At 37.7% G+C, this 13089-nt stretch overlaps 1 protein-coding gene across 1 annotated transcript in view; it reads right to left on the bottom strand.

Moving 5' to 3' along the window:
* The window catches only part of LOC139116604 (structural maintenance of chromosomes flexible hinge domain-containing protein 1-like), a 36956-nt gene that overhangs the window by 7186 nt on the left and 16681 nt on the right, over window positions 1-13089 (bottom strand). Inside the window, exons 20-38 of the mRNA XM_070679201.1 lie at window positions 12755-12927; window positions 12332-12477; window positions 11785-11919; window positions 11126-11276; window positions 10017-10230; window positions 9557-9686; window positions 8830-9075; window positions 8316-8441; window positions 7787-7866; window positions 7179-7336; window positions 6239-6425; window positions 5426-5510; window positions 4643-4774; window positions 3758-3907; window positions 3118-3241; window positions 2386-2505; window positions 1742-1827; window positions 1140-1259; window positions 404-594 (exon numbers count right to left, since the gene is read on the bottom strand). Coding sequence (XP_070535302.1) covers window positions 404-594; window positions 1140-1259; window positions 1742-1827; window positions 2386-2505; window positions 3118-3241; window positions 3758-3907; window positions 4643-4774; window positions 5426-5510; window positions 6239-6425; window positions 7179-7336; window positions 7787-7866; window positions 8316-8441; window positions 8830-9075; window positions 9557-9686; window positions 10017-10230; window positions 11126-11276; window positions 11785-11919; window positions 12332-12477; window positions 12755-12927 — 2754 coding nt within the window. The remainder of the gene's footprint in view (window positions 1-403; window positions 595-1139; window positions 1260-1741; window positions 1828-2385; window positions 2506-3117; window positions 3242-3757; window positions 3908-4642; window positions 4775-5425; window positions 5511-6238; window positions 6426-7178; window positions 7337-7786; window positions 7867-8315; window positions 8442-8829; window positions 9076-9556; window positions 9687-10016; window positions 10231-11125; window positions 11277-11784; window positions 11920-12331; window positions 12478-12754; window positions 12928-13089) is intronic.

The following is a 13089-nucleotide window of genomic DNA, read 5'->3' as shown; positions in this document are numbered from 1 at the left end:
TTGACATTGGTTGAATTCAAAATCATACATCTAACCCAGAAATCATCAGACGTGACAAAAAAACTGGACATCAAGAAAGTGAAGTGTACTTGGAGCTGAGGTTTGTGAATTTTAACCGTCATTATTTATTTCGTTATTCCATCATTAAACAGACAAAGATGCCCTATTGCAGAATGAGATACCAATTGCCGGCTACTTGATGATAAGGAGCAGTGAGGAGTAAAGTGCATTGTTCAAGGGCATAACACCATGGTCAAGTGTCAAACGCACCATCCTCTGATGGTGAATTTCCTCCCCTGGCCACAGCTATGCCCTGAACTGATCATCCTTTGACAGAGAGTCAAGTACCCTACCCACTGAGCCATAATGGAATGCAAATTGAATTTACATGACTTGCACTCACTTGTTCCAATCTGGCAGGTTTTTCCTGTAGATGGAGTCTAGTGGCAGTACTTGCTGTCTACCATTGGAGGCTCTGTAGACTTCTATGGCTTTGCTGTTAGTTCTGGTGACTACACAGTCCATGTCACTAGCCATGTGCCATGACAACACCCTGGCGATGTCATCGTCTCCAATCTGGGACAGATGGGCAATCTGAGACAAAAAAGTCAAAAAACAAGGATTTCAACCTTTTCATCCCCAATATCCTGTCCACAAGTCCACAGTACCATTGGTAACTAACAATGGTTCTGAGTCAATCATTGTGGTTAAAGGGTTAAGTGAAGGCTTTGGGTACAATCAAATTATTTCCAATGACAAAGTTGGGTTTCATGGAGGACACCTGGGTTCATAATATAACAGGTTTTTGTAGAGTTGGTGAGTCTTGTTTTTCGAAATTAGCATGAGCATAACATTGATGACTTCCATGATGCTGAAAAGGAAATATTACTCCCATGAAAAATAGCCGACTGAGAAAATATTGGTTTCATTTCTCTGTTTTGTGAGGATCATTTTGCAATGTGCAGTACAGCTTTGAAAACAGGTATTACATGAAAAAAAATAAAAAAATAATGCACAGTAAGGCAAACAGGCTAGTGTCACCCTGTTTTGACATCTTTCTTAAAAGCCTATCACCATTACTTGTAAAGTGATGTTATCAGTTAAAGATATGAAACTGATTGGGAGACAACAGCTCTTACCTTTCCCAGTATGTTTCTATCTCTAGGTGCTGCTGTTAGTCCACACCGTCGTCTGGGTCTGTTCAAGAGTTCCTCTCTTTCTTTCATCCTTTGACTGATTAGACTATCAACACTGGCAACCTGATAACAATACATAGTGATGAAAATCATGCTGAGATATCTATTTGATAAAAAGACTGGGTGCCTATACACCTGCCTTCTCAGTGTGAGATATGTTAGTGGAAATCTATACGGTGATACGAGACATAATTCCATTTTGATTCTTCTATTTACGTGTCATTTGACTTCCATAGTACCCTGTCAAGGTACTGGGAATACAGATTACTGAACCACAATAATCATATCATGTTCCAAATTGAAATGACTGAAAGTGTAATTTTCTCTTCCATGGAAACAGATCTGTTCGATCAAAACTACTGTGCGATGTAAACATGTCTGTATACACACACTGACTTATACTCACAAAAATATACTTTATACATGGACCTCTCTATACATTGACAAAGCCATTACAACTGCATACATATTCCTCCATACAGACCCAACTCCCCTTCTCTTACCACACACATCAATGAATCAAGAGCATATACAAGTCAACTTACATTGCCAAGTTGAGTGGCTGGTATGTTCTGTCTTCTGAGTTCACTTCTCAGTTGTTGTTCTGCAGTCTGTGCTTCGTGTACAGAGACTGTCAAAATGAGTTACACAATAACATCTTTATATATTCATCCTTGAACAGACATGGAATACATGATTTACAAGTTCACTCAAATTGAATCTGATTCCTACCAATATTTGTGCATCTTATAGCGTTTTTATTTCTGCTTGAAAAATTAGTTTTTAAAGCTGTGGTATTGCTGTGCTCATAAAACTGATTTCATATCACCTGATGTTGTGAGGTGAATTGTTATAAAGCTGAAAGCGAAAAGTATAAAACATTTTCTGACCACCTTGTCTTAATAGCCGAGAGAGCCATTCAAAGGTATATCTCTTTATGGTTTTACACCTTCCTCTACATCGTGTGTTGAATGCGCATCTTTTACGTGAAATAGTTACAGTCCCAACTGTATCGGTACTAACTTGCTACCATATCAGCAACATGTGTAAAATGTTCTAAAATTTACTTCAATTTTATATGTTAGGAAGTTTTTCACTGACTCAAGTCAAAAAAATACAAGGTTTGAAACAAAATGTTTTTTTCAAAACTTTGGATGAAAAGATGGGAGGTTTTGGTAAAATGACATACTTTTCATTTCTTTGATGAGCTGCTGTGTGGTTTCAAAGAATCCATTGTATGTTCTTATCGTCTGGAAGAGTTCATCTCTCTGCTTTGTTAACTGTCCCATTTGATATTGCTTCTTGGCATCTGAAACACAAAAAGGCCAAGACTTCTACAAAACCCAGAATTTTAAAAATATCTCTTTATAATAAAACTATTAACGATTCACTTTTGGAATAATGATCTGGTACTATAATCTCATATCCAATATTGAGCAAACTGCATGTAGTATACACTACAATCTCATTAAAGCTGTAATGTCTGTGCATGTTTGAAAGATCCATATGGAGGCTACATCTGACAGTGTTGTTCACAATTCCACTGGTAATCCCACAGAAAAATTAGCTGATTTACACTTGTGAACTCTGTTGGGAAGACTTGAAATGTTTATATAAAAGTATGCTTGGTGGCATACTACAGTATGGAAATGAACTCCCTTGTAGACTGAACAAATGTATGCATGTCCTATTAATCTATGGAATTACAAATAAATTTGTAGACCTGATACTTTGGACGTCTCCAACTGGGTCATTTAAACACATGAAGACACAACAGCGTTATTTACTACAACGCTCACTGCCAAACTTCTTTTCAGCTCCTGACTTCTTTATTTTTGTTTGCATCAATCAAGTCTGATAAACATCTAGCTGCTTGGTCCGCTGAGTTACAGAGCAAATATCGTTTTACCATGAAACTTACCATTGTAGAACAGGAATGGTTGATCATAGGGTTCAATGTCTCTGAGACCAGCGCCTACAACCTGACATCTGACTATGTATTCCTGACCATCCCTTCCAGGTGAGTTCTCCTGAATCATTAAATTCTATCAAATTGCAAACAGAATAAATGGACACTTTTGTTAGAAACTTAATCAACCATTTCTTGAACTGAGAGATTTCACATCAATCAGATGGTGGACATATTCTTTGTAAGTTATACTTGTTATCTAAAATTCACAATACAAGCATAAGCTCAACATACAAAATGATACAATCTTGTGAGTTGGTTGTGATAATTGATGTGTATACATGTATTTGTTTTCATTTTATTTTCAAGAAGGTTTATCGGCCAGGAAGTATTCTTGAAATTGTTTGTAAAAATATTTTTCATGGTGATTTCATGCTCCGATGACTGACCTCAGGTTCAGACAACCAGATTTCTGTAACAGGATTACAATACAGGGAAAAGATGCCAGATTTCATGAATGGAAATATTCATTAGACTCTGATGCGGCATATGTAAATGCTTATCATGGAGGTGTGGATTTCTCTGTAAATTTATAAAACTCTGACCTCAAGGCCAATAAACAGAGCTGACTGTGCATCTTAAGGTGTCTTACCGCAAGTATGGCAGCTCCTTTTGTTAGGATCACCTCAATGGAGGAGACATTTCCCACTAGCTTAGGGAGTTCATATTTATCAGAGCTGCTCTCAATTGAGACTTGTACTTTACCATTGACTTTTTCTCCAGCGTCATTGCCATAGTCATCCTGGCAAGAGACCAGACACATGAATCAATACAACAGAGAGAGATGGTTGAAAATGAAAGGTAGACACGGTCTGTTTCATAATGTCAGAGCTCTCATCTCATGCAGCAGTATATTGCTCAAGTCTTAGAGGATACGTAAATGTCCCGGAAACTGTGTGAAGGTTGGATGTGCCTGGTGGGCAGATATTCAGACTCCAATTTTGACTTTCTGATCTACTGTTTACTTGACTCATCTTGAAGCTCTTGGAGTAATTGAGTTTTCGCCATCTCGGTTTTTTTTGTGAAAATCAAACATTTCATCCCATTTGAGTTAGTACAGAGATAAACAACATTTTGAATTTCAAATGTACTAGGTAAATTTTAGGTCATTCTTTCTCTACTAGTGATCTCTGATTTTAATTTTTGATTTTGAAAGAGAACAGATTAATGCGTCTGTAAGAACATTTGATCAAAACTTGAAGTATTTAGTTTCAAGGCTCAAATTACCTTTAACATTTACACTAAAATCTGTGTTGATAACCAGGTATCACATACTGGCTTACTGCTATGAGCAAAACCTCAGTCCATGAACAAAATTGAATATCTACTACACACAATAGAACTACTGTGGTATCTCTATGGTGTCATCTAGGTATAATGGCACTTTTCTTTGGTAAAATGTATAGTTCATACTGCTGCGAACAGCCCTGGGACAATGTAGCCTCTGATCTTTAATAATCATTTGAAGTTCAAGTACCTTGAGTTGCAATTTGAGAGATCTGATAAGTACTCTGCTGGCAGATTTCTGTGTGTTGGATACAGTGGGTGTACCCGGTATGCCAACTGGAAGCAGCTTGGTTGGGAGACCAGCATGGACATTCAATACAACCTGAAATCAGACAATGCATTTATCATTACAAAAGAATTATGCCATCAGTGTACAGAAGTACAAGGGTCATCACCACTTGTGTTTGAAATTTGAATAGAGATGCATTGTAAAAAACTCAAATAATGAATTCTAATTCCGAGCTATTTTATTATTTACAATGTCTGTTACGTACTACTACATATAATGTAAATTTATTCATAAACCAGTGCAACTTTGAATTTTTCAAAGAATCCCTTATGACAAACCCTTTCCAAAACAATTTTAGCAACCCTTTCCAAAACAATTTTAGCCAATGTCACTTCCATGTTGACAATTTACAAAACATAATGAACAACATAATGGTCTAGAGAAAGATGTCAAAGGTCAACTTCATGAGGGTCACGGCACTGAAGAACAGACATGGAAATGCTCTGTTGTAATGTTTTTGTTTCCATAAATTAGGACACTGAGCAAAGGCAACCAAAGTTTTCTGGAATTGCTTGCTACTTTGTTTTTGTGCAATAACAGCACGCAGCAACATGATGGAAACCATGATAGGTTGGAATAACATCTCATGTTAAAAGTACTCAGACTGGTACTTTCTTGTAGGTTTACAAAGATCTGTCAGTTTCCATACTTTAAGAATTTTTTAAAATACGACTGAATTCTTACGGTACTACTGGAAAGTGATGTTCTGCTGTCTGTGTATTGGAATATGAGTTGATGAGCTCCAGCAAGTTCCGGTACTTTCTTTGACCTGTAATGTATCACATCAAACAAAGTCACATGTAACTAGACATGCTATGTGCATCTTGTTCACTGTTGCCTGTCAATAATTATCAGAAGCCTACATTGGATGTCGCTTATAATGCCACTCAGCATATAATATTTTTCTCTGTAATGTCAGGCAAAACAAAAATTTTGAGACAAATAAAGCTTGCGTTTCTCAAATAGCTTCCTTGCACAGTCAAGCCATCAGAGTGTACATATAAATTTGCATGCAGGGACAACTTCTCACTGTCACTTGTAACCTGTTCAGAGGTGAATCCCCTCGTAATGTTGTACTTCACCAGGGGGTCAGAGTCCAGAAGGTTAAAAATCCTCTTCAGAGTTTGTACTTTTGTGTGTATCAGTTATAGTTCCCCAGTCAATTCCCTAACCATGTTGAATACTTAATGTGTGACAAGTGCAGTTATTGCTTTTGGTTGCATTTCTTTGTGGACAGGGACTCATTTAGTGACAAAAAACAATGCACATCATACGTACTGTTAAACTTACATTGTTGACATGCAAAATACTTGGGATTTCAACATGCAATACACAGTAGACCAGGAAGCTGTAGTTGATACGTTGATCAAAAATACCATTCAGATCATCAAATGATTCATGCGGCTCTGATTGAACAATTGCAGGGAAAACATTCATAACTATTAAATAAGCAATAAAAAATGCAAATAAAATAACGGGAGCTGATCAAATAATTACCTGAAATAAAAGAAGCCCTTGGCATCATTTGCTTTTCTTGCATCCGGTGCAAATGACAGACATTTATCGGGTGGTCTTCCTGTGGTATCTCCAAGTCTACCTGGTTGCCAGATCTTCATGCGGATGTTTTTACTGTCTGCTGTCGTTATTGTGCTATTGTCCTCAGCTAAGACATTGACGCTGAAGTCTGCGGACAATCATAGTAAAAAGACATTCCGATAATCTGTCAACTCACTTTGTGTCATTGAAAGCAAACGGATGATGCATCTATGTCATGACAATGTACTGCACTGATCGGAGACGTTGTGTTAATGCTATGCTTATTGATTTCTGGTTATTAATCACTGTATTTTTTTGCTTTATTTACTTTCAAGCAGAGCTAGCAGCTAGCATGATTATTACCTAGATAAGTCACCCCCAATTACCTGTGAACAGGTCCACATTCACCATTGATAACACTGGGTTTGGGCCAAACCACTGTAGTGAAAAGGTTAATCCTATCACCTCCTGAGTTAAATTCTGTTTTATATCTCTTTCTACTCATGACATCACTTTCAGAAGATAACTTTCACCAAAACAACTGGCAATTCAGACAACTGATAGGTTATGAAGAGATCACAATAAATCAAAATTTAATGCAGCTTGTAGAAGTTACTTGAAAACTGAGCATATCTTGATGAAAGTTTTGTTGTGAACAGTACCCCTTTTTGAGAAAGAAGGATCGACCATCAGTAAGAAGTAAATCTTCTTCATTATGGTTAAAACCATATTTACTGTACAACAGACTACAAGGACATTAAATCCACACATCTGTACAAAACATAATTGGTGACATCCTGGACACAGAACTAAATTTGCTCACTCATTTTAGAGTACTATTGATTTCTGTCTCATTGTTGCTATGATCACAATGAAATAACAATACTATCATGTGACTTACCTGGTAGCATCTGACCTGCGATGAACTCTGCATTTCTGTCATAGGTCACACACACACTCACGGCTTTGCCGGGGTCAGGCTGTACCTTGATAGTGATGACTGGCCCCTGGATGCCCACTCGGCCAATCAGGGCTTTGGGCCTCAGCTCATACTGACCTCTGTAAATGGCAAGGTCATCCAATCAAAGACAGAAACGTACTTTCTTAAACTGAACATGAAAACTTCAAAGCAAATGCACTAAGTAAACTCTGAACCTGACCATGCATAGAAACTTATCACTTAGTAATACATCGCTACTGGTTTGGTGACGAATGTGAAATGAGCCAAAGTTAGATTCTACAATTTTTGAATGAAGAAAAGATATCAATTCTCTGATTTGTCAAAAAATCTAGTTGTTACTTGCAGTACCATGCGTCACGTTTTAATATTACAATTGAAACACAGAACTGTTTCTACAAAAACATTTACTAGAAAAATAGGACTGTCTACATTTCAGGTGGCAAAACTAAAATAATATCTTTTTCATACAACAATACTTCCTAGCTGAGAAAACAAATTTGCAGACAAGAGTTATGTACTTGACTCTACAGTGACTGTTTTGGACTTACTTTTCAGCATTGACCTGAAATCTGCCAAAGTTGACCCTTCCAAGTGAATCTGCCTTCATCTGCGATGGAGATGGTGTCAGCTACAACAGAATGACACAATATTCAGTGTTGTTACAACTGATCACATCATGAAAGAGGTAATTGATGATCTTCTATGTCATACTGTTCTACACCATAGTGCTTGTAAACAATGGAAAAAGCTTGTATGTTTTCAAAGAATTTCAACATTTCAAAGCATACATTCTCAACACTGCATTATATTTCATATGCCTTCTTTCTGAAATTGAAACAAGTTATGAGAAGTTTCATAGCAAATCTTAAATTGATGTTGGAACTACTTAATAATGAGATTTTTTTTTTCAAATTTGATGACTTAATATTCCAAATTTTCTTCACAGAAATATTTTGAATGGCTTATTTCACGAAATCATTGCAACAAGACATGCAAAGTTGCTTTTCCATCATATCAGCTGAGTTGTCATAACTCAACTAATGAAAGTACGCCCTCAAGTGGTAGAGTAAGACATACCTTTAGCCTGGGATCTTTTCCGAGCAGCACCTTGGCGTTGGGATCAGTGGTTGGGTTGTCAGCCTCGTCACACAGTTGAAGAATCAATGGCTTCTCTAGTTTGCAATCATTGTACACTAGCAATGGCTTGATAAGGTCAAAGAAAAAAGACACTACAGTAATGCATACAGTCTAAATACGTGACTGGACAAATCAATGTAATCAGGACATTTGGTGGCATGTAGAATGCCTCCTAATTATCACTACACTACTAACAAAAATATTCTGTCTCATCTGGGATCAAAGGATTTTTTTACTTTCATATTGTTACGTTGGTGGATGTGTGACATAAGTTAATGATGCAACAGGCTCCCTCACTTCAGTACCCCTTATATATTACATAACAACAAGTCCTCAACTATACATGTAAAGTGGTATAAGCAGCCATATTGGGTTATACCATTATGTTTGGTAGAGGGGACTATGTTTCAGGACAGTTTATGCTCATCATTATCACGAGGGGTTCTATATTTACCTGATCAATGGGTATATCAACAACAGCCATTTTAGCTGGTGGTCCAGCGACCAGCTGTAACTTGACATAATCTGATAAGTCTCGCCACTTGACCATCAGTTCAGTGTTTCCGAGTCCAACACCAGCAAACTTGATGTTCTGTAGAATGAAGCCGTGTGTCTGGTAGGGTGCTTTTATCATTTCACTGATGACAAGGCCAGTGCCAAAGACTTGCAGTTCTGCTAAAGTCTGCTTAGGTGGAAGCTGCTGGAGTTCAAAATATAATCGTTTATCAAAAGTGAACAAAATATGATTGTTTGTCAAAGAAGAAAAGTACAGTGAATTATGGCGTCTTAATAAGGTTGTGTATCACTTTCATACTTTCTTACACATGGCAATGCTCAGTTGTGATGTTTTCCAGGTTACCATGCAAAGAGACAATTATGAGAATATCTTGAAATGTGAAGAAAAGCAACACACATAAAAAACCTTATGAATATACCTTCACACTTATGATTCTAATCACCATAGTTTCTGTACTTCTTTCAAATGCTTCATTATTCATCAAACTAGCAAAAGATAATGTTTATGTCTTTGTTCATCATACAAAGTATTGCACACACTTTTTTCATAGCTTGCGATATAAAAGTTTGAAAACCATGTTTAGTCTTTTGTCTTAGCTGGCCTGCGAGTCTTGATGGATGAAACCTGGCTCAAATGCGGCTCAGAACATTCTCCGGAAACTAACCTTTCTAACAGGGTTACCATGCGAGTCTGTTATTGAGATGACGACATCACCGTCCATTTTCTGACCAAGCTGGATTTTATTGCTTCCCTTGCATGTACACTTCAACTGGGTTGGTTCACCTGGATTGGGTCTGAAAGCACAAATCACAATTTTCTTTAATCTTTAAGAAACTTCACAAAAATTGGAATATAAATATAGATATACATCTGGTCTTTCATAGGTGAGAAAACTGATACAAGTTTCAATATTTGCCTTAAATGAACTGAGAGTCTATCTTTTCTCTGTGACCTCATTTTTCTCATCATGACTGATTTCAGTTCAATGTAAAGCAGTTCAACGCAATGGCAATAAGTGGGAGATAATATCATTCACTTTGAAAAACTCAACAGCATAACTATTTGGGGGTAGTGAAATCAACACTCACCATGAGGTTATGACAAACGAGTGAGGGCGCACTTACTTTAATGTAAATGAGAATTCCACTCCAAAGCCTGATGATATGCTGACTTGACAGTACTTGGTCTCCGTCACTGAACTTGGGATTTTGATGTTGGGCAGTTGTCCCTTGATGAGTAACTCTTTGTAGAACTTGGGTGTCCAATTCACCCTGACCTTGTTGGCTAAATCTGGTGTGATATCCAACAGCCTTGACCCTTCATCATAGAGTCTGTAAGCTGAGAATTTGACAGAAATGTCAGGTAAGTGGACCATGAAAGTTTTAGAGCACTGACTTTTTATTTTAATGCCATGGACATTTATAAGGCAATACGCATGACAGTTTCTAAGTGTTTGCAGTTGACTGATAGACAGACATACAGACACACATACTGTACATGTAAGCAAGAATCCAGACACATAGGCAATGGATGACTCGTCTTATTTCTCCATATATAACTATGAGAAATATCAGCTAAAAGATCGCATACCAGAGCTTGAATATGCTAGAAGGAATTAGACAGTCGGCAGAAATGTTATTCATCATTCTTTGCTAATGCTAGAAGTAAGACTAGAAAATACACTTGGACTGTACTTTAGCCTGTCCAACCCCCACCCCCCACCCCCCACCCCCGGTCTCCATGGAATCAGGTCAACAGCCAACAGCCGCCATTGATAACAATTGGTTTGGATCAAACCATAGTGGTGAATGGGTTGAAGCGTACACAAATTTGTTAACTATCAGTCCAAGGATTGTTATCTCTGAACATTACTCAACAGACACTTTCCCGAACCCGAACCTAAACTAGTAGGTAGGAAATGTCTTAGTTGCAGATGTCTGGGGAGGGCGGTGTCATTTGTACTGATATCTTACCAGAGATTGTTAAAGATGAGTTTCTGAGAGACAGACACGCAAAATGTTTTCACCACTGCTAGTTTTTATACAACAAAAACTGATACAAATTTCCTAACTTTTAATGACAGCGTTTATTGAACGGACCATAATCGAACAAAGCTACCAATCAGGGAGACACACAAAGGCCTAAAACATACAACTGCATCATAAATTTCCCATCCAACAACCACTTTAAACAAGACATGACATAACACCGTGAGAACTTACTGAGTCCTGTTAATTGTTCTCCACTGTACAAATTAAATCTTGATGGTTTTTAATTTTATGTTCCTCCCCATCGGCGTCTGTGTAGGAGACTTCCATGCCGGCTACTCTGGTACTGGGTGTGACTCGAACACTTCTCTCCTGGTGTGGAATGTCTTTATAGTGCTATAGTGTCCAACAAAAGAAGGGATAAAAAGTCAAAAGAATCTCAAAGTTAAATTTGTATCAAAGGAAGTTTAAGTGGGCAGAAGCTGACCATTTTCTGCTGTGATGATTTTATCAATTGTAATACTACATTGTTTCTAGTGAGCTCAAAACTGATCATATCGTACATTAACTGAGCATAGCCACTTATAGATTACAAAAACTTGTCATAGGTTTATATACACTTCAAATAACTGCCATGACAGTTTTGTATGTGCTCTAACATTTATTCCATATTAGCAGTTGATCAAATTGTAACAATAATAAAGAAAGGCAGGACTTGTGTCATGGGCACAGATGTTGAATATCAAAAATAACAACATTGATGTCATGTAAGAAGTACTGCTCATCCAACTTTTACATGGTCAAATGCTTCTTCAGTTGGGTTTGACATGTCTGTGTTCATCCTTCAAACTTTAACCTTTGACTTTTGACCTCATAGCCTAATCCAACAGATTCCTTATCTTACCTGCAATTCTACTCTTGCATTTAGCTTGAGGTCCTGTTTGAAATTCTTGATGTTCACACTGGCACAAGTGAGAACAGCTTTACCCGTATGACTGCAGTCAGCACTCAGTGTAGGAAGACCTGGCATGCCACTAAGCTGTCAAACAACGAAACACAGAAACTTTAAAATTTACTTGTTTTAGTGCAGGTGTCATTTTCAAAGATTCAGAAAGTCAGCGAACCGAACATGATGCTACTTATGACAAATAAATTGTGGTTTCCAATTTGTGAGCGCATACCATCCAAAGTTTTAAATTATCTTATCTAAATTTACATGTACATAGAACCAATCACGTAGGAAATAACAGAGTTGAATTAAACCCTTGTACTGAGAGGGTAAACATATCCAATACACCATTAAAAGCACTCCTTTGGCAACACCAAAGTCTGACAGACAGTAGTTCTAATTCTGCGAAAAGTTTGACATCATCAATTTCTGTCACAAAGAATACGCTGGAAGTAGATCTGACAGGAAAGGACTACGACGTGTTGTTTCAGAGCATATTCACCTTACACACAACATTCAGTCTAGGATAGGTTGTGATGTTGCCAGCTTTGTCGCGGACTTCAACCTCCAGTGACAACGGACCTCCATTTTCTATGTCTATTTCATCATCATCCTCCGGTTTGATTATGTGGAGTGAACATGGTGGACCTGTAAGATGAAGTTGGGCCAAACCACGAAGGTAAAAGGGTTCAAGACTGGTGCAATGAAGAAATAAAAGGAAATGAACAAATCTCAATGTTACATATCAGCTTCTGGTCAGCCAAGTGTTGAGATAATCAATCAGGTTGGATAAGAGCAAAAAAACACTGATCTCCAGGCAGTAGATCTCAAGGCAGAGGACAAGACGCACGCGTGTGTGTGTCTGTGTGTACCTACATGTGCCTATTGGCAGGGAGTTGTGTCACGATGAATCTGACCTACATACCAGGTTGAAGTCTGATCTTCAATGTCTGTGTTGGTTCCTCTATTCCTGGCAGTGTCACTTTCAAATGGAATGAGGTTCCTTGATGTGATCCAACCACACCATGTGCTGTTACACCCTTCACAATCAGACTGGTACCTTTGCTTTGCAGTCCACTGTACTCTATGTCAAGCCCACTGAATGCCCATGAACAAAACACAACAAAATTCACAGGGTAAGAGTAAGTAATATTGTTTCAGGCACAGGGTAGCTTACTTATGACCATGCTTAGCTATTTAGTGCTCAATAAGAATTAAGACTACAACTCCAACAATCCATTATCTTCAAGTTCAGTTGTG

This window comes from Ptychodera flava, chromosome 17, assembly GCF_041260155.1.
Source record: "Ptychodera flava strain L36383 chromosome 17, AS_Pfla_20210202, whole genome shotgun sequence".
Classification (NCBI taxonomy): Eukaryota; Metazoa; Hemichordata; class Enteropneusta; family Ptychoderidae; genus Ptychodera; species Ptychodera flava.
This window is presented reverse-complemented; position numbering and strand designations above follow the sequence as displayed.